Raw genomic sequence first — 22,838 nt, 5'->3', positions numbered from 1 at the left:
TAACAGGTGGCTTCATAGCGTAGTCTCTATAAGACTCCATAACAACAGACGGTCTAGCTGAAAATCATTATTTCAGTAAAACAGTTCAGAACAAAAACTGCTACTTACACTTCTCTTCATAATAGCATTACTCTAAGCGAAGAGCAGGGTAGCTCTGGTAACACAGGTGAACAGCTGGAGGCATCCAAGAGCCAAGGACAAGGGGCCACCCCTCTGGAATTGGAGTACTCTGGTAGCAATTAGGGAGGTGCTCCCAACAGTATCTGGGTCTTCTGGAGAAGCTGTATGCAAAGGAAATTTTAGACATTTTTTCAATTTACCAAAGGCATAAGCCAGATGAATGTACTGCATGCACACTATATTATTGCTTTTTTTTTTCTCTGTTTAATAAATCAAATTCAATTTACAAGGTTCTTATCTGCATACTTGTTCTGGGAAAATGATTGAAAGTATTGAATCAAGGTGGTCAGTTTGACGGCAATTCACTCATACACATAGTCACTATGTGGGACTACAAAAGCCAGCTTTCTACCATTTTTTCTATGTGGTGTTTGATTGTGGTGGGCTTTTGGATGTGTGGTGATCTGTTTTAACTGTTTTTGGCTAAAGAAAACCACTGTCATGGTCTTTATCAGATACATATTGATCTTTCAAAATGACTTTTTTTTTGTTATATATTATAACAATGTAAACCAAAAAGCTAAACTGTTATAACACGGTATATAACAGTATAAAACATGGATATATGTTTTTTTTTTTCAATAAAGCAATAATGACATACTAATAAACTTCAGAGAGATTTTAGGGTAAAAAAATCTTTCTTCCTACAAAGATCATCATAACTTCCATTACAACATGAGTTACATTGCACAACAAAAAACCTGTGCTATAGTGTACCACAATGCAGAGATTAATATATTCTGTGCAATGTGTTGCTCTATGCTGAAAAAATTGTGACGGACCAGGGGCTTTGCTAGATCCTGGTATCCAAAGCTTGTGCCCCTGGCCATATACTGAGTGTCCCAAATCTTCTACAGAGTTCCCCCAAGTATTCTACTGAGTGCCCTAGGTATTCTACTGCATGCAACAAGTCTTCTACTGAGTGCCCTGGGTCTGCTACTGAATCAAGGGTCTCCTTTGAGATATGAAAATTATACATTTTTTTGAATAATTGAGTTTTGAAACATTGTGTGATTTATCTACTTTTCAGTTATTCTTTTTTTCCTTTTCTCTTCTTCTAAGCCAGGAGTAGGCAACCTTTTAAACACAGTGTGCCAAAAAATGTTTTAAAAAAAACTGACAACTAACAAAAAAAAGTCAACTTCATACTCTCAATCACGAAAAGGATTTTTTATAAAGTAGATGCTGTAAACTACTTTAGTAATCAGAATTAACATCCTGCACTCTCACACCTCAGATCAGACCCAATTCATGCACCTTCACACTTCAGATCACTGTACCCCCTGCACATCTGCCCCACCACTGTACCCCCCCGCACATTTGCCCTACCACTGTACCCCCCCACACATCTGCCACACCACTGTACCCCCCCACACATCTGCCACACCACTGTACCCCCCTGCACATCTGCCACACCACTGTAACCCCCTGCACATCTGCCCCACCACTGTACCCCCCTGCACATCTGCTACACCACTGTAACCCCCTGCACATCTGCCCCACCACTGTACTGACCTGCACATCTGCCACACCACTGTAACCCCCTGCACATCTGCCCCACCACTGTACTGACCTGCACATCTGCCCTACCACTGTACCCACCTGCTCATCTGTCCCACCACTGTACCCCCTTGCACATTTGCCCCACCACTGTAACCCCCTGCACATCTGCCCCACCACTGTACTACTTTGCACATCTGCCCCACCACTGTACTACCCTGCTCATCTGCCCCACCACTGTAAGCCCCTGCTCATCTGCCCCACCACTGTAACCCCCTGCACATCTGCCCTACCACTGTACCCACCTGCTCATCTGTCCCACCACTGTACCCCCTTGCACATTTGCCCCACCACTGTAACCCCCTGCACATCTGCCCCACCACTGTACTACTTTGCACATCTGCCCCACCACTGTACTACCCTGCTCATCTGCCCCACCACTGTAAGCCCCTGCTCATCTGCCTCACCACTGTAACCCTCTGAACATCTGCCCCACCACTGTACTGACCTGCATATCTGCCCCACCACTGTACCCCCCTGCTCATCTGTCCCACCACTGTACCCCCTTGCACATCTGCCCCACCACTGTAACCCTCTGCACATCTGCCCAACCACTGTAACCCCTGCACATCTACCCCACCACTGTACTACTTTGCACATCTGCCCCACCACTGTACTACCCTGCTCATCTGCTCCACCACTGTAACCCCCTGCACATCTACCCCACCACTGTAACCCCCTGCACATCTGCCCCACCACTGTAACCCCCTGAACATCTGCCCCACCAATGTACCCCCTTTCTCATCTGCCCCACCAATGTACCCCCTTTCTTATCTGCCCCACCACTGTAACCCCCTGCACATATGCCCCACCACTGTAACCCCCCTGCACATCTGCCCCACCTCTGTACCCCCCTGCTCATCTGTCCCACAACTGTGCCACCCTGCTCTTCTGTCCCACCACTGTACCACCCTGCTCTTCTGTTCCACCACTGTACCACCCCGCTCATCTGTTCCACCACTGTACCACCCTGCTCTTCTGTCCCACCACTGTAACCTCCTGCTCATCTGCCCCACCAATGTTTCCTCTTTCTCATCTGCCCCACCGCTGTACCTCCCAGCACATCTGCTCCACCACCTTACCCCCATGCTCTTCTGTCTCACCACTGAACCATCTTCTCATCTGTCCTAACATTGAATTTATCTGCTCATCTGCCCCACCACTGTAACCCCCTTTCTCATCTGCCCCACCACTGTACCTCCTGCACATCTGTCCCACCACTGTACCCCCTGCACATCTGTCCCACCACTGTACCCCCTGCTCTTCTGCCCCACCACTGTAACCCCCTGCTCATGTGTTCCACCGATGTATCTCCTTTCTCCTTTGCACCCCTCTGCTCCTCTGTCCCACCTCTGTACCCCCTGCTCCTCTGCTCCACCGCTGTAACCCCTTGCTCATCTGTCCCACCAATGTACCTCCTTTCTCCTCTGCCCCAACACTGAACCCCCCCTGCTCATCTTTCCCACCACTGTAACCCCCTTCTCATCTGGCACAACACTGAACTCCCCCCTGCTCATCTGCCCCATCACTGTACCCCCCTGCTTTTCTGTCCCACCGCTGAACCCCCTTCTCATCCCTCCCACCAGTGTACCACCTGAACATCTGCCCACCACTGCAACCCCCTTGCTCTTCTGTCTCACCACTATAACCCCCTGCTCATCTGCCCCACCAATGTACCCTCCAATGATGAGCTCAGGTCAGGGGTATTTTCTGAAAGCAGTGGACCTGTGTGCAGGATCATATGTTGGGCCCCCGCAGCTGAGAAAAAGCGCGACACTCTGCACCACAGGAAAAGTTGGGTGTGATTTTCATTGCGCTGAATACTGGCTCTGGCTTAAAGGGACACAGAGTGTCGGGGTTCAGTAGTAAGTGACACAAAGGTTCAGGAATAATTTCAACAAAGTTCCCAGAAGCTCAACAGTAATTCCACAAACTTTCCCCTATTGTGGTTTTCTCAATCACAGTGAAATCCCTTCTTTCTGAGATTGGTAGTGACAACCCAGCGAGTCATCTTCCTCCAGATGGTGGGCGGGGCTAGCAGGACTGTGATTGGCTTTAGCAGTGGCCAATGACAGTCCTACTCCTCCTGGAAACAGGGACCCCCCCCCCCAGCAGAACTGCACCCAATCTCTTCCCCATCACAAAAGTTGACGATCGCAGCTACAGCAAAGTTAGAGAACCAAACAATGTTTCCCATCTTTTACAATGTGTGGGGGCACAGTGCCTTCCCCTCAGTGCGGTGTGGGGACTGACACTTCCCTGTGCAGCTCTCCTGATGGGGAGGGAGTTGACTGCCGGCAAAAGAGGCTTCATGTACAGCTTGCCGCACCAGTGTCGGGGTTGCCTACCGCCTGTTCTAAGCAATGATAAAACATTTGTTTTTGTTTTTTTATTTCAGCATATTGTTACATTACAGTTTTACACCAATTCATTTTTGTTCAGTTAAATAAATTACATTAGTCCTAGTTTAGTTCTGGGTGCTTTAGATGAAATGACCCTAATATGTTGCCCCCAAAGCTACTATGCCGATTTTATTTAGCTAAAAACAAAAGTAGTTTCTTAAAGGTCAAACTGCATGAAATCACCACTAAAAATGCACATGTGAACAATGTCTTTATTGTTTTCTGTAGAGGCTGCGGTGCCCGCTGCCCACCATGTGGTAGTAGCAGTATTTCTAGGAAAAGCAAGTATTCCATTGATATAAGAGGAAGAGCCTGGTTTGGAAGACTCTATGCCCTGTCTGATGTCGAATGTATTAAACACCTTTTATCCAGTACTTGTCATTTTCAGCAGGGTCAGATCCAAACATTTGAGCCGTGTTTAACCACTTCAGCCCCGGAAAGATTTACCCCCTTCCTGACCTGGCCATTTTTTACGATACGGCACTGCGTCGCTTTAATTGATAATTGCGCGGTTGTGCGATGTTGTACCCAAACAAAATTGATGTCCTTTTCTTCCCACAAATAGAGCTTTCTTTTGGTGGTATTTGATCACCTCTGTGTTTTTTATTGTTTGCGCTATAAACAAAAAAATGCGACAATTTTGAAAAAAACACAATATTTTGTAGTTTTTGCTATAATATCCCAATTCAGAAAAAAAAAAAAAAAATCCTCAGTTTAGGCCAATATCTATTCTTCTACATATTTTTGTTAAAAAAAATCTCAATAAGCGTATATTGATTGGTTTGCGCAAAAGTTATAGCGTCTACAAAATAGGGGATAGATTTATGTCATTTTTATTTATTTATTTATTTTTTACTAGTAATGGCGGAGATGTGCAATTTTTATCAGGACTGCGACATTGCGGCAGACAGATCGGACACTTTTGACACTATTTTGGGACCATTGACACTTATACAGCAATTAGAGCTAAAAAATAGCCACGGATTACTGTATAAATGTTACTGGCATGGTAGGGGTTAACACTAGGGAGCGATCAAGGGGTTATCTGTGTTCCCTAGGTGTGTTCTAACTGTGTAGGGGATGGGACTGACTAGGGGAGGAGAGAGATTGGTGTTCATACTTAGTATGAACACCAATCTCTCTCCTCTCCCCTGAGAGTTTACGCACACAGATCCCTGTTCTCTCTCTATCACAAATGATCGCAGGTGCCCGGCGGTCACTTCACCCGCCGGGCACGTGCATCGGCTCCAGGGACAAGCGGCGGGCGTGCGCCTGCTGTGACATCTAAAAGAAGCGACGTACAGCTAAGGTAATTTGCGCAGCGGTGCCAACCTACAGCAGTATAACTGCAACGGCTGGTCGGCTAGTGGTTAAGCAAAGAAGCACAGGACACTGCCATCAGAGGCAAAGTCTATTAGTCAAGCTAAAGCATCTAATACAGTGGTCTCCAAACTGCGGTCCTTTGCTTGCCTTTATCTGGCCTTTGGGGCACCATTCCTCCCACTGACATTAACAATAGGGCATAATTCCTGCTACTGACACTAACTATGGGGCACTATTCCTCTCAATGACACCAATGATGGGACACTGTTCCTCTCACTAACACCAATGATGGGACACTATTCCTCCCACTGACACCAATGATGGGACACTATTCCACTCACTGATACCAATGATGGGGCACTATTCCTCCCACTGACCCAACTATGGGGCACTATTCCTCCCACTGACACCAATGATGGGAAACTATTCCACTCACTGACACCAATGATGGGACACTATTCCTCCCACTGACCCAACTATGGGGCACTATTCCTCCCACTGACACCAAATGGGACACTATTCCACTCACTGACACCAATGATGGGACACTATTCCTCCCACTGACCCAACTATGGGGCACTATTCCTCCCACTGACACCAAATGGGACACTATTCCACTCACTGACACCAATGATGGGGCACTATTCCTCCCACTGACACCAATGATGGGACACTATTCCACTCACTAAAACCAATGATGGGACACTATTCCACTCACTGACACCAATGATGGGGCACTATTCCTCCCACTCAACTATGGGGCACTATTCCTCCCACTGACACTAATGATGGGAAACTGTTCCACTCACTGACACCAATGATGGAACACTATTCCACTCACTGACACCAATAATGGGACACTATTCCTCCCACTGACCCCAACTATAGGGCACTACTACTCTCACTGATACCAATGATGGGGCACTATTCCTCTCACTGACACCAATGATGGGGCATTGTTACCAAAGCCCAGACATTTTCTACTCCTACCTACTGGCCACAGCCAGCCCCTCTAAAGTCTAAGGCTGGGTTCACACCTATGTGAATTGGATGTGGGTTTCCCCACTTCCAATTCACATGATAGGAGATTGGAGTCTGTTCACATATATCCGTTGCGGCTGCAAAGCGGCTTAGAAAATTGAAAAAAAAATCTGCTGAATGGCCACACTCGGAATAACACCTTTTATTTGTGGCAAAACAGTGTAGAAGATCCAAAAACCCTTACATCATGGTGATGAAAGGTACTGACAGGCTAATGCGTTTCACATCAATACAGATGCTTAATCATAGCTGGTGACCATACTCAGACTGAAAATGTTTATAGTGAAATAAAACCAATTAGGGGATAGACAACCCCCAGAAACTCCTCCCATATCTAATAAGACTAAAGTGGAAACCAAATGAGCACAGGAAAATGGGCAGCACGAAAAAACAGAGAGCCAAAAGGATTAAGACCTCTGAAAGAATGACACAGCATTAATATATACTTAGTAAAGTCAGAATTAGTTTTATGGGATTAGATATGGGAGGAGTTTCTGGGGGGTGATGTGAAACGCGTTAGCCTGTCTGTACATTTCATCACCATGATGTAAGAGATTTTGGATCTTCTACACTGTTTTGCCACGAATAAAAAGTGTTATTTGGAGTGCGGCCATTCAGCTGTTTTCTTCAATTCTCTACACCATTGCAGAGCCTGCATCTGAAGTTGTGAGTGGGGAGGGCGGTTATTAGAGACACCAATACGCTTGGAGCGGCATCGCTACCTCATATTTTAGATTGAATCTTGCAAAGCGGCTTACACAGGAATGTTGTGCGTCTTTGGCTTTGTTTCAGGGCCGAATTCAGGCAAAGATTGAGCCCCAATTTGTCCCTGAAACGGAGAACAGGGACGAACCGGACCCCCTGCTACGAGCCGCATCTGTCAGAGGTGTAAACTCAGCCTGATGGATAATGAATTGGCCCTTTGTTAGAAAATTTTGGAGACCTCCGATCTAATACATATTTAAAAATAATAATAGTAAAAGGGTGCACTTAGGATTCACATTATATGCTTAATAAAAAAAAAAAACAGCATGAGGGGTTTGCCTTCAGGCTTAAAGTGTTACTAGCCCCACAACAGTAAAATCAGTCTGTATATGCAGCAAGCATGCTTGTTATACTCACTGTGGAACCTAAGGGGTAATCCTCTGCATTGTATAAAATGGCTGTTTGATCCTGTCTTCCCTGATCCTCCCCTTTATCCACAGTCCCCAATCCATCTCCTGATAGAACAGAGCCTGGGAGGGTGCAAATGATCAGCACAGACCCAAACAGCACTGTCCAGACAGAGGGTCAGCCTCATAGTACAGTCAGAGCAGAATGAAAATTCCTCCTACAAGCTTTAACTACACACTCATAGAAGTGATAACACTGCTATATACTGCTGATGACAAAAGGTATTTAGCAGTTTATATTTACCAAAATAATTGTATTTTCATGTTCTGTGTACTGTGGGAGAGCAGATATAGTAAATGCAGAGTCCTGGGTTTAGTAACACTTTAATGGGTAATAGCTGGATATATCAGAGTGATTGTGATTATGTGCTGGCATGTGACCACTTTGACCAATCAGAATGACTCTTATCTACTGTATCTCCGGTCCTAAATCCCCAGATCCCTGCATTGGTTGGCAAGCTAGCTCATCACCCATTGTGTTAAAGTGTTTGTTACCCCAACACTTCATATTCCTGATACCGGTAGGTGCCTGCTGCACCATGTACTTGTATGCTGTACCAAGAACTTATATTGCTTCTTTTATGTGAAATCCCTGGTGTGCCTGAGAGTCCCCTTGCTTTCCTATTAAAAAAAACGACCACACTAAGCAGGAGAGCACACTGTGGTCAGTTCTCTAGCTATGCTAGGAAGAGCCTGCTCTCCTCCAATGATCAGACTTGTCCTGACATGCCCCTGTGCACAGCCATTCACCTGGAAACTCAGTGTACTGCTGCTCCCCCCCCCCCCCCCCCCCCCAGCTCTTATGCAGCTGAGAACAGAGGGAATGTGATCATTTATAAAAAGGGAAAAAAGGTATTTATAATGTATATCCACATACAAATGTTTTGCCTTTCATTTCTATTTTAAACTGAATGGGTTGTTTTACAAGGTGATCGTTTACAATCACTTTAAGTGCAGTGAGGACCAGCAGGAGGGTGGGAAAGGTGTAAGATGTTAGGTGAATTTTTTGTGAAAATGTGAAGAAAATAAAAACGTGTAAAAAAGTGAATGTACACTTTGAGGTCCCTAGAGGACTTGAATTATGCCTGATTTCTGCTGAATTGTCTTCCATCATACTTGATGTGATTGTAGTTGTATTAGTCCAATGTGACAGAGAAAACTGAGTACTGTCCGTGATACTTTTTTTATATTTGCACTAACAAATGATGTTGATGTTTTGATGTTACATTTTGAAAGAAGCTGGACGGCAGCAGTAGGAAGGTGGGGGAGGCCATGTTAGTACACCCCACATGCCCAGCGCTTAACCTTTAGGCTTTCAAAATTAAACATCAAAACAGCATTACAGATGTCAATATACTATATTTATTTATGTATGCTCACTTTATTGATAAAATTACTCTGAAATTCAAGACGTAGCTGGGTGTAGTAAGATGTCCGCATGGGTGCAGGGCTGGTGCAAGGATTTTTGACACCCTAGGCAAAACCTAATTTTGCCGTGCCCCCTTGGCTCCACCCCTGACTCCACCCCCTTTGCCCTGCCCATGTATACCCCACCTTTTTAATGAAGCACCCATCAACGCAGCCTACCAGCGCCCATCAATGCAGCCTCACCAGTGCCCATAAGATGCAGCCTCACCAGCGCCCATCAAATACAGCCTACCAGCGCCCATCAATGCAGCCTCACCAGTGCCCATAAGATGCAGCCTCACCAGCGCCCATCAAATACAGCCTACCAGCGCCCATCAATGCAGCCTGCCCATCAATGAATGTTTGCTTGCTTCCATTCATTCAGGAGTCGGGACATAGACACCATGTGCGAACGGAGCGGCGACTGGCTGCTGATGCTGAGACGTAGTTGCTTGCTGCAGACAGAAGAGAGTAGGAACACCAGTGGCTGGGCGCCCTAGGCAGTAGTGCGCCCTAGGCAGCCGCCTAGTTTGCCTAGTGGTAGCACCAGCCCTGCATGGGTGTTCTATCAGATTACCGCTACCCATCAGATCATGAAGTATTTGGAACGCATAATGCCATGGAACGCATAGCGCACTAAGTATTGTTTGGTCGGAACTTCCCTTCCATTACACAATCTGATGGGTAGGGGTAATCTGATAGAACAACGGCTTTAGCTGGGTGGAAAATAATCCCCTTTCTAACACAGTCACTGTTTAGCTATGCCAGCAGCTGTAGCTTTGCCATTAGGCACAGTAGGCATGTGTCTATAGTTACCAGAGGCAGCTTTTCTCTGGGTAATTTTTTTTCTGCCATCAATAAATAGAACTCCTCATCTCATACCAATACATGGTCACAATTTTCTAAGACCAAGAAGATATGAAATGTGTATAATAGAAGTGACCGGTGATCTCCTGTGATGATGAACTGGTATTGACATACCTCTCAACTTTTTGAGATGGGAATGAGGGACACCTATCGGTAAAAGTATGCAGGCATAGGACACACCCCCTGCCACGCCCCCTTAAAGGAGAATTGTACAAAACAACAAATCGGGACAATTGGGAACTATGTATTCATATATGATTGATTGTGGTAATCAGGAAGGTGACATACTCCCTTGTAGATTGTAAGCTCTAATGACGGGCTGATACCTCCTGTATTGAATTGTAGTCAGGGCCGTCCTTAACGCAGGGCAAAAGGGGCATCTGCCCAGGGCCCCGCCATTGTTGAGGGGCCCAAAGCAGCTGCCCACCGGCTTTATTTCAGCCAAGTTCCTCCACCTCCGGGATCTGGCGCTGGTTGCTGAGCTGCTCGCTACTGTCACTTGTAAATACAGAAGCGCTGCTTTTGTATTTACAAGTGACAGCGCTCTCCTCCTGGCGGCCGTTCACATCCCTCCCTGCTCTACAAACCATATCCTCGATCTTTGTACAGAGCAGAGAGGGAAGAGAGAGCAGAAAGGGGAGGGGGCAGGGGATGTACACAGGCAGAAGCTGCTCCAAGCCACGGACTTGCAGTAAGTTGCAGCTGCTCTTCTTGAGCTCCACTGGTGTTTTTTAGCTGGTGAGGACTCAGAATGATGTGTATTGAAAAAGGGAGGATGCCAGAGGAATGCTGTCTATTGATGGGGGGGTGAACTCCAAACTGGAATTTGGGGGAAGGAGAGTTCTGTACTGGGGGGGGGACTTGGATGCACACAACACACCCCTAAACCCTGCACTCTGTACACAGCTCACCCCTAAACCCTGCACTCCGTACACAGCTCAACCCTAAACCCTGCACTCCGTACACAGCTCACCTCTAAACCCTGCACTCCGTACACAGCTCACCCCTAAACCCTGCACTCCATACACAGCTCACCCCGAAACCCTGCACTCAATACACAACACACCCTTAAACCTTGGACTCCATACACAGCTCACCCCTAAACCCTGCACACCATACACAGCACACCCCTAAACCATGCACTCCATACACAGCTCAATCCTAAACCCTGCACTCTGTACACAGCTCACCCCTAAACCCTGCACTCTGTACACAGCTCACCCCTAAACCCTGCACTTCATACACAGCTAACCCCTGAACCCTGCACTCCATACATAGCGCACCCCTCAATCCTACACTCCGTACATATCTCACCCTTCAATCCTGCACTCCGTACATAGCTCACCCCTCAATCCTGCACTCTGTACACAGCTCACCTCTCAATCTTGCACTCTGTACATAGCTCTCCCCTCACTCCTGCACTCCATACACAGCTCACCCCTCAAACCTGAACTCTGTACATAGCTCAACCCTCAATCCAGCACTCTGTACACAGCTCACCCCTCAATCCCACACTCTGTACACAGCTCACCCCTCAATCCCACACTCTGTACATAGCTCTCCCCTCAATCCTGCACTCTGTACATAGCTCTTCCCTCAATCCTGCACTCTGTACATAGCTCTCCCCTCAATCCTGCACTCTGTACATAGCTCACCCCTCAATCCTGCACTCTGTACATAGCGCTCTCCTTAACCCTGCACTCCATACAAAGCGCACCCCTCAAGCCTGCATTCTGTTCATGGCGCAGCCCTCAACCCTGCACTCTGTACATAGCTCAACCCTCAACACTGCTTTACTGCAGGTGGCATAACTGGTCATTTATTTCTGGCAGCCTGTCCTCAGGGATACTGTTCCTATTGGGTTCTGTTCCTAGCTGCACACAGTTAACCTTCATAGTTGTGTGTGCTCTGCTCTGCTCATTGCTAATAGCAAGTTCTGGGAGTTTTCTGTCTATTGATGGGTCCCCTCGCCTCCCCAGTTCATGGTGTGCAGGCAGCGGGGAGATGATGTGCTGTAACCTTCAGCAACCAATCAGTGATCTGTATTGATGTGCTGTGATCTCTAGCAACCAATAAGTAAGTGGTAATGATGCACAGTAACCTCTAGCAACCAATCACTTAGCGTTAATAATGTGCAGTAACCTCTCCAATCAATATTAAAGACGGCCCTGATTTTAATGTAACTGTAATGTCTGCCCTCATATTGTAAAGTGCTGTGCAAACTGTTGGCGCTATATAAATCCTGTATACTACATGGAGAGTCGGTGGATCCTCTTCTGATAAGAAAGTAAACAATAGAGCTCAGCTATGACTGTGTGATGTATTGGTCGCCCGATCTGTGCCTCCCCGCTGAGCCTCATTAATTCAGGATGAGAGGGATAGAGGCTGCGGGGAGGGGGCGTGTCTTGGCTGTCAGTGTGGCCCCGCCCCTCTCGGTGATGGAGCGCCTGTGGCTGGAGATGTAGTCATTCGGCTCCGGCTGTAGCTGTGCACGGAGACGGCCGGCGGAGGAGTCCATAGACCGGGAAGACCGGCACCGACACCCCGATCTCTGTGCAGCCTACACATTTACCGGAAGAGAAGGATTAAATGGACCTTCAGTGGCCCGGACAGGGCTCAGTGATCTCTTGCCGCTGCTACAAGCGCTGCACCTACCGCTATGGGGAACACGGTGCACAAAACCCTGCCAGGTGAGCCATCCTGGGAGCAGTCCTCGGTGATCTGTCATGTCCATCCTCCATGTGACACCCAGCCTGTCATACAAGGATGGGCTCCTCTTATTAGGTGGATCAGGTCTATGAGGAATCCAGAGAATGGGATCAATGAGGGGAATCTCCTCCACCCCATAGGATAGAGCGGACTGGGGAACCGGAAGGATGTTTATTTTTAAAAAAGAGAAATGATCAGTGATACGGATCTGATGTCTGACTCTGTATAGACATACATGGAGGGGAGAAATGCTCTGTATATACGATGTATGGAAGTGACCTGTCTGGCCTGTATAGAGCAGCCATGTATAGGGATGAGCAGTGATCACTGATCCATCTCCGGTCTGGTTCTGTACATAGTATATGAAGTGATGTATGGAGGTGAGAAGACATCATAGATCTCCTGTCTGTCACAGTGTATATACTATGTAGCAATGTATGGAGGTGAATAGTGATCACAGATCTCCCGTCTGTCGCTGTATATACTATATAGCAATGCATTGAGGTGAGCAGTGATCAGCGATCCCCTGCCTGGCGGTGTATATGCTATTTAGCAATGTATTGGGGTGATCAGCGAACACCGATCTCCAGCCTGTCTCTACATATACACTATGTAACAATGTATGGAGATGAGCAGTGATCACCGATCTGCTATGTGTATGCTATATAGCAATGTATGGGGGTGAGCAGCGATCACCGATCTCATGTCTGGCTATGTATATGTTATATAGCAATGTATAGGGGGGAGCAGTGATTACCGATCTCATGTCTGGCTATGTATATGCTATATAGCAATGTATAGGGGGGAGCAGTGATCACCCATCTCATGTCTAGCTATGTATATGCTTTATAGCAATGTAAGGGGGTGAGCAGTGATCACCGATCTCCTGTCTGGCTATGTATATGCTATATAGCAATGTATAGGGGGGAGCAGCGAGCACCGATCTCATGTCTGGCTATGTATATGCTATATAGCAATGTATGGGGGTGAGCAGCGATCACCGATCTGCTGTCTGGCTGTGAATATGCTATATAAAAATGTATGGGGGTGAGCTGCGATCACCGATCTCCTGTCTGGCTGTGTATATGCTATATAGCAATTTATGGTGGGAGGTGAGCAGCGATCTCCTTTCTGTCTCTGCATATGCTATATAGCAATGTATGGAGGCGAGCAGCGATCTCCTGTCTGTATAAATACCATGTAACAATATATGGAAGTAAGCAGTGATCACCGATCTCCAGCCAGTAGTATCTATCAGCAGCGATGTATGGAGGTGATAGAATGTAATGAGAGTGGGCGGGGCCCATGTGAAGCTCTCTAGGTGAAGTGTGTTTTTGAGGCTTTTGAATCCCAACGGCTGTGTGACAGTTTGCAGTGCTGTGCTGCTTAGCAAGTAGCTGTCACCGAGCCAGTACACAGGAGGGATGTCCAGAGCCCAGGCAGGTGCCTCCTTAGATGTGATCCTGGGAGAATGGCTCCATTGATGGTGTGTTGTGTCTCCATTGATGGTGTGGGAGGACACAGGGACTTGTATGAAGTTCAGCAATCCATATCTACACAAGACAGCCTTGGATTATCTTTCACAAGTCTGTTTCCTTCTGTTTTTTTGGGACTGATGTGGCTATAATGTCACCCGCAATCAGACTAGACACAGGGACTTTAAATGCCCCAGGCCATCCTATTGTCAGGACCCAGCTGTATTGTGCTGTATCTGGTCCATGCATGTATGAACGGCTCCACTTTTAAAGTGATTTCAGTTGTGGGCGGCGTGGGCTGAGCATAGTCATCAGCTGGCCGAATAAATCTGTGGGAGATTTCACTTCCATTGATCCTGGTCTGATTCCCATCTACGTTGGAACCTCTTATCTTATAGGTCAGCAGCTGAATTCTCATTTTTAAAATAAAGTAGAAATTCAGCAAGAAGTTTTGAAACCAGTTAGTATGCTGGTACTTGGTGTGCAGAACTGGGGAGCCAAGCACAGCTCATGTTGGCAGATAACCCTATGATGAGTATTGGAAGACAGGTGCTCTTTAAAGTGGAACTTCACTCTCCCAATCAAAATGGATTATTTTTAATCCCCATGCACCTAGCATTAGTGAATAGATAGGAAAGTATATCATATTTACTTGTTTTAACTTTTTTTTTTTAATTATTTTACATTTCTTCAGTTACTTCCTAGTTTCTTGCCTAGGCAAATTTATATCATACATCCCAGGAGTCTTCAGGAGAGGGGAGGGGTTTTCTCAGCTAAGCACACACTCCTGCATGCATGCTTGAGCTAAGAGCAGATGGATTCCAGAAAGTAAACTCTACATAAATAATTTTCCCTTACTCAAGATGGTCACGGCCAGAAATGCTAGAGGGTTGTTTTTTGTTTTTTTTTTAACCCACCCACTGCAGTTATACTGCGGCAAGGTGGCTCAGCTGCGCAAATCGGCGTAGGTGTACATCAGCCCGTGAACTCGCTTTTGTGGGGGCACGTGCACCACCATTGGCCAGTGGGGGAGCCATTCAGCAGGGCCAGTGTTCTGTCGAGAAGTGCCCACACATGCGCAGGAAGGAGCCGCACTTCAGCTGATTTGCCAAGCAGCTGGAGTGACGTGACCAGGGCGCAAGCGCACATCGTAGGAGGCATTTCTAGATGGGTGATACCATTTCACGGCCACAATTGAAACCTATACAAACAGCAGTGGGGGAGACCATAGTTCTCACATTGTGCCTCACTGCTGCGGGGCGGCTTTACAGTGTGCCGATGGTCCGGTTTTCTCTGTGTTGCAGGGCGGGTTTGCTGTGTTGAACGGCCCAGTTTTGCCTGTGTGAAAGGGCGGGTTGCAACACAGACAAAACCAGCTCTTCAACACAACCACTAGCCGCCCTCCAGCAGCAGCGATGCACAATCTGAGAACTACGGTCTCCCCCGCTGTTTGTATAGGTTTCAATTGTGCCTGTGAAATGGTATCTCCCATCTAGAGATACCTCCTACAATGTGCGCATTCGCCCTGGTTACGTCAGCCCAGCTGATCGCCAAATAAGCTGTTGTGCTGTCCCGTATGGCGCATGCGCAGTACATACCGGGCACTATTCGATGGGGGTCACTTCTCGACAGAACACGGGCGCTGGCCACCTGCGATCGTTCTCCCGCAGTGACAGAAAGGGGATCTGCCTGTGTAAACAAGGACAGGGGAGATCACACAGATCCTGTCTTTAAGCTATGCAGGAAGACTGATCTGTGTGTTATCCCAGTGAGCCCTTCCCCCATACAGTTAGAACACAGTGAAGGAACACTTTAACTCCTTGATCGCTCCTGATGTTAACCCCTTCCCCGGCAGTGTCATTAGTACAATAACAGTGCATATTTTTAGCACTGAATACTGTAGTATTGTCACTGGTTCCCAAAAAAAATGTCAAAACTGTCCATTGGGTGTCTGATCTGTCCGCTGAAATGTCGCAGTCCCGCTAAAAATAACTGATCACCGCCATTACTAGAATAAATAAATAAATAAAAATGCCATAAATGCGATAACTTGTGCACAAACCACTCAATATGTACGTTTATTGTGATTTATTTTTTTTTTACTTATTTTTAAATTAATTTTTTTATCAAAAATATGTAGCAGAGTACATATTGGCCTAATCTTATGAATAAAATTTAGTTTTTTACATTTTTGTTTTTTTGGAAATGTTTAATAGCAGAAAGTAAAAAATTTTTTGTTTTTTTTCAAAATTGTCGCTTTTTTTTTTTTTTTTTTTTTTTGTTTATAGTGCAAAAAAAATTAAAACCACAGAGGTGATTATATACCATCAAAAGAAATCTCTATTTGTGGGGAAAAAAAGGGCATAAATTTTGTTTGGGGACAGTCTGACAACTGCACAATTGTCAGTTAAAGCAAGGCAGTGCCGTATTGCAAAAAATGGCCTGGTCATGAAGGGGGTAAATCCATCCGGGGCTGAAGTGGTTAAAATGATTTCTCAACAAAATAAAGAATGGAGACAAGGGATGGATGGGGGAATTTGCTTTGAAAATAAAAATGAAATAGTGTTTTTGGTTTGTGGTGCTCCGATACTGTGAAGATCCGCTTTAAGTTAAACCTTTGATTATTGTAAGACAGGCTCTCTTTAGGCTGACCCTATGGTGAGTTGTGTAAGACAGGCAGTCTTTAAGTTAACTCTCTGATGGGTAGTGTAAGACAGGTGCTCTTTAAGTTGACTCTATTCTTATTATACAGGATTTATATAGCACCAACAGTTTGTGAAGCACTTTATGAAATAAAGGCAGACATTAGTTACAATACAATTTGGTACAAGAGGAATCGGAGGGCCCTGCTCGTTAGAGCTTACAATCTAGAGCAGGGATATGAAACTAGCGGACCTCCAGCTGTTGTAAAACTACAAGTCCCATCATGCCTCTGCCTCTAGGTGTCATGCTTCTGGCTGTCAGTCTTGCTATGCCTCATGGGACTTGTAGTTTTGCAACAGCTGGGGGTCCGCTAATTGCATATCCCTGCTCTAGAGGGAGGGTACTCTATGACAATAAGTGTAAGAAAGGAAGTCTTTAAGTTAGCCCTATGTTGAATAGTGTAAGACAGGTGCTTTTTAAGTTGACCCTATGATGAATAGTGTAAGTCTTTAGGTTAACCCTCTGATGAGTAGTGTAAGACAGGTACTCTTTAAAGGAGTTTGTAAACCCTCAAGGTTTTTCACTTTTAAAGCGGAGTTCCACCCATTTAAAAGTCAGCAACTACTAAAAGTGCAGCTGATGACTTTTAATAATCAGACACTTAGCTGTCCCACAGTCCAGTGATGCGGGTGCAGGAAGCCTCGCTCCTCTACCCCTCATCTCCGTGACACTGGCATTCTAACTGTGGGCACCTGGTTGTGGCTTCAAAGCCGGAAGAGCCGCGCTGCGAATGGCCGGGCAATCTTCTGTGACCTGTCCCAGAAGATTGCAGGGAGGGAGGGTGGAGAGGTAATGTTCCTTCCGGTGCCAGGGGAGGAAGTGGGAGCTGGTTGCCTCTAAAAACAGGGTACCTGCTCCCCCCCCCCCCCCAAAAAAAAAAGAAAGCTGCCAAATGTGGCATGTCATGGGGTCACCAGCACTTAAAGCAGAAGTTCTATTTTTGGGTGGAACTCCACTTTAATGCATTCTATGCATTAAGGTGAAAAAAACTTTGGCGCTGCAGCCCCCCCTTCTTTTTTTTTTTTTTGTACCTGAACCCGATCGTTCCAGCGACAAGCACGAGCCCAGTAGCTCCAGCCGCTGTGTCGGGTCCTCAGATAGATTGATAGCAGCGGGAGCCATTGGCTCCCGCTGCTGTCAATCAAATCCAGTGACATGTCAATCAAATCCAGTGCCGGAGGCGGGGCCGAGTCCTGATGTCTGTGTCAATGGACCCAGCAGCAGGACTCAGGAGCACGTCCGCACGAGTGCACCTTTGGAAAGCAGCTCTCCGTGGGTGCACCTGATGAAGAGGGGTAGCCAGGAGTGCCGCCAGGATACCCCAGAAAGGAGCATCGGGGCTGCTCTGTGCAAAACCCTTGCACAGAGCAGGTAAATAAGACATGTTTGTTATTTTGCAAATAAAAGAAGAAAAAAAACGAACCTTTACAATCACTTTACATTAATACTCTGATGAGGAGTGTAAGACAGGTACTCTTTTTTTTAAAGTTGGCCCTGCGATGACTAGTGTAAGACAGGTGCTCTTTAAGGTAACCCTATGATGAATTGTGTGCGTCTTTAGGTTAACCCTCTGATGACTAGTGTATGACATGTTGGCTGATCTGGAGGACGCACCATATCAGAACTACAGCTGGGCAACTGCGATCTTTGCTAAATGGCCTGGGGCAGTGAAATGAATATTAGTCTTCAGCGTTTGGATTCATCCATTGGTTTTAGGAAACTCTGGCTACATACAGAAATGTTCCCATCCAGCACTACATCTCCGTTCTGATCTGAGTAATAGTATAGAAAGCTTGTAAAGGTTCCCACGTCCAGATTTATTGCTTTCTTTATGAAATATACATTATTGTCACATGTTGGTATTTGAGAGCATATCCCCATGAACATTATTATCGTCAGTGCTTTCCAGTGGGTAAGAAATCTATTTCAATCCCTACCCAATCCCCTTTCTATTAATATACATTCACCGTCTAGATGTAACTCTCTCCCTGAGCTGCAATACTCATTGGATGTATTGAGGTAATGCCATGGATCATCTAACACTTGGCACAATCCTCTCTCTGCTTTCTCCATAGACTGAGATACGACTCCGCACTCTGCAGCCTGTGCTGGAACTTCCACATCGGCTCCTTTTTGGTCACCTTTTGTTCTTTTTATTCCATCTTCTGTTTGGAATATGTTATTATCCCGTAACTGCACAGCCAGGCTGCCGGTTATACTGTGGTCGAATCTTTCCCGATCGTGGTTGCGATAGCTCGGTGAGGTTTCCCCTTGAAATAAAGAAGCCTATAATTCATATAGGAGAACGTGTAACCAGGGATTAGAAAGATTAGCAGGTTCACATAACCAGATCACGGTAGCTCGCCATTAACCCTTTCTTCTCCTCAAGTCTGGGATGACACTGTTCTGGGTTAATTGTTTTCTTGAGCTGTTTTTATCGGGAGATCTGAGTGTTCCAATGCTACTCAACCTATAATGGACTGAAAATGGGATACAGGAAAAGCCGTGTATCAGTTACAGGATCATTTATGAGAATGATAAATAGTTGTATTTATTTATTATTAATAGTGGAATTATTAAAGATTTGTTTGTTAAGCTACCCTTAGTTACTGATTCACCCTTCTTTTTTTTTTTTTTGTACGTGAAGGTGGTAGACTTCTGCAGGAGCTAGCTATTATTCCTCAGCAAGGATTAGCCATGTGCCCGTATAACTTGAGAGGGGACAGATGCCACGAGGACGCGGTTGCCATTGTCCCACACTTGCTGCACACATGCTACAAAGGAACAAAAAACAGCTGAGATGCCAAAATTGAATCGGAGAAATGACATCCAAGCATTGAGCCTGTTCTGGGCAGAATTAGACCCCCGCTAATGACTTGTCTGTTTTAACCCTCTCCTTCGCTAGTTTAAGCCACTTGACGATCAGGCCTTTTCTGGCACTTTGTTTACATGTAACAATCTGTATTTTTTCTTAGAAAATTTCTTAGAACCCCTAACATTTTAGATTTTATAGATATAGAGAGAGAAAGATCTTATAAATAGAGATTATCTATCTATCTACTGTTACTGAATAAAATTTTCATGTTCGATTAATCGATTTTTTTTTTTTTTTTTTTTAATCAATTAATCATCTAATTTTGATTAATTATAACACACATACAGATCCAATTACTTTTAGCTTATCTCCTTGCATTGCAACTCTGCATTAGTCAGTGGCAGGGCTTTTTTTCTCAAACAATAGATGCTGGAACTCAACCACGACCCCCCCAAAACCCCTCCCCCTACACACAACCTCCAAATCACGTCAAATAGTGGGTGTGGTCCGTCAAATTTCACGAACAGTAGGAGGGTCTTAAAGGGGCATTAAATACCAGGATTGCATTACATGCAGTGTTCAGGGGGGTTACACACAGAGTAAAGTGCTGTCACTTGTAAACACAGAAACTGGACTTCTGTGTTTACAAGTGATTGTGGTGAGCAGGTTCCCCCCCCCCCAAGGGCCTGAGCCAGAGGTGGTGGAACTGAGTTCCACCAAGTTCCCCCCTGAAAAAAAGCCCTGGTCAGTGGTAAATGTGGTATATACTATATACAATCACCCGACACTAGTTAGTTTCCACAATCCACAACTTAACACTTTAAAAAAAAAAAACTTTAAAAAAAAATTTTAAGGAGTCTATTAATGGTAAATTTGTTTTTAGGGTGGACCTCCACTTTAACGAGACATTTTCAAACTTGCAGCTCAGTTGCTTGCTGTCTGGGTAATGCCTCCAATGGGTTTACCAGTCCTGTTGACAACCATCTAAAATGGGAATGCCATTTCAACTTCCCGTTGTGTCTCTGGGACAGGAAGTGAAATGAAAGCTCCACACTGGGATGCACAAGGCAAAGCCTAAACTGAGAGGTATTTTTTCTCTCTGCATGACCTAATCTAAAACTAAAATACAGATTCAAGCTGTATATATACTTTAAATCACCACGATTCCTCCTCCACAATTGACGTGTCCAGTACAGACAACACACTCCCCTTCATAATGCCTTCCAGTGCTTGTTTATTCCCAGCAAGGGTCACGTGTCATCAGCATGGGGCGTGTCCGGCCAGTCACACTACCGACTCACAGCCACACCTCTGCAATTCGTGGACACGCCCACTCGGTCGAAGCCGTTCAGGCCATGATTGGATTGGTCAGGCGCCTGCTGTATTCCATGACTTTGCCATTGTCCAGCGTGGGTATCTATCTATCTATCTATCTATCTATCTCGTTATTCATATCATATCTCTATGGATAGATAGAGATATATCTCTATCTATCATTTGAAAACAGATGATGGGTATTTTTTTTTTTTTTTTTTTTTAATTTTAATGCACAACAACACAATGCGCAAAAACACATTATAACACCCAACCGTTTGGTAAAATATAAAAAAATGATGATATGCTAAGTAAATAAATACCAAGTATGTCATAGTTTAAAATTGCGCATGCCGCGCAACAGCAACAAACGACATAAGTTTTACTATCCATAGGCATTGCTATAAAAGCCTTCACAGGTTACCACTTTAGATGTACACAGGAGGTCTGTTGATAGAATTACTGGACATGTTCTGACATTCGCAGTGATATCTCACATGTGTGGGATGATCGCTGTTTGCATGCATGTAGGACTGGCTCATAAGGACAGGGGCACTTTACATTTTTATTTATATATAAATAAATATTAATAATTATATATAATATTTTTATATATATCTTTTTTTTTTTTTTTTTTTTTTTTAATTTATTTATTTTATCAGTTTTATTGCTGTCACAAGCAATGTAAACATCCCTTGTAACAGCAATAGGCATATGACGGGTACTGTTTATAGAGAGATCTTGGGTCTATTAGTGCCCATATCTCTCCTCTGCCCTTTAAAAGCATTTGATCACACCAAGATCGGTGTGATCAAATGCTGTTCATTATTAATAATGGTGCCGTTTACATCCAGAGAAAAGGGAAGTGATGTATGCTTATCGGGTCTGGTTTCCTATGTCGTAGAGGCGAACAGAGAGGTTCCGGTCTCTGTTTGCCTCTATGATCAGCTGGCTGGTAGATCGGGTGTTCTGGTGGGAATGGACAGCCTGAAAAAGCCGTGGAAGGAGGGGGGCGCATCCCCTCCCGCTGCTTGTAAAAGCTATCCAGCAGCTAGTTAGCCAATAAGATTGCTTTTTACAAGAGAGCCGATCGTTAGCTCAGTACTGGGTGAATGGTACGGGGATGATGCCTGGTCTAACCACTTGAAAATCTGTGACATACTGGTACGGCGCTGGTCATCAGCTCAACCTTACCATGGGCTATTGAAGATCGCCATATTTATGGGGCTGCTTCTTAGTTTCATACCACCCAATTCAAACCTCCATTGATCATCAGTATAGTATAATAATGTTTTGTATGCACGTGTACTTTTTAAATTGTATCCATTGATTTTGTACAAAGTTAAAAAATGATTTGTATATGTTTCTTTCTTTTCCTTGCCTAGATATTTAAGGCCTGTAAACATCATGGTTGCTTCATCTGTAAAGTGTCTGTTGATATGTTGCTTGTTAAAATGTCAAGATTCCATACAGACCAGAACTAACCGGCAATTTTATATAAAGTATGTGTTTTCACGTGCGGGCTGTTTATGTTGGTAGATCCAAGCTGCTCATGTATTTTTGTTACAAAAATGTGTATTTCTGCATGAAAGAGTCGGACGTATTTTCTTTGAAAAGCCAAAAGCAGACGGACAATGAGGGCCCCCCCCGGCAGATGGTTTGTGTGTAGGGAAATTGTGAGCTTGTCAGCTGGCCTTCCAGATAAATCTTAGAGGCTGTGCCCCTGCCATTGAAAGCCCTCGTGCTTTAACTCAGTTCATTTCATGGATTTGGAATACATTTTAAAGGTCTCTCTGGCAGGTAGATGTTTGAACTTACGTGAACTATTTAGTGAGAAGACTTTCTCAGTATGCGCATTGGAGGTTCATGT

At 45.2% G+C, this 22,838-nt stretch overlaps 1 protein-coding gene across 1 annotated transcript in view; it reads left to right on the top strand.

Annotated features, from left to right (window-relative positions):
• Positions 1-12,360: 12,360 nt before the first annotated feature.
• NEURL1B (neuralized E3 ubiquitin protein ligase 1B) overlaps positions 12,361-22,838 on the top strand; it is a 94,880-nt gene continuing 84,402 nt past the window's right edge. The window contains exon 1 of the mRNA XM_073620592.1: positions 12,361-12,642. Coding sequence (XP_073476693.1) covers positions 12,612-12,642 — 31 coding nt within the window. The 5' untranslated portion in view covers positions 12,361-12,611. The remainder of the gene's footprint in view (positions 12,643-22,838) is intronic.

This window comes from Aquarana catesbeiana, linkage group LG03, assembly GCF_042186555.1.
Source record: "Aquarana catesbeiana isolate 2022-GZ linkage group LG03, ASM4218655v1, whole genome shotgun sequence".
NCBI classification, from domain to species: domain Eukaryota; kingdom Metazoa; phylum Chordata; class Amphibia; order Anura; family Ranidae; genus Aquarana; species Aquarana catesbeiana.
Note: the sequence above shows the minus strand (reverse complement) of the source record. Positions and strands in the feature narration are given on the sequence as shown.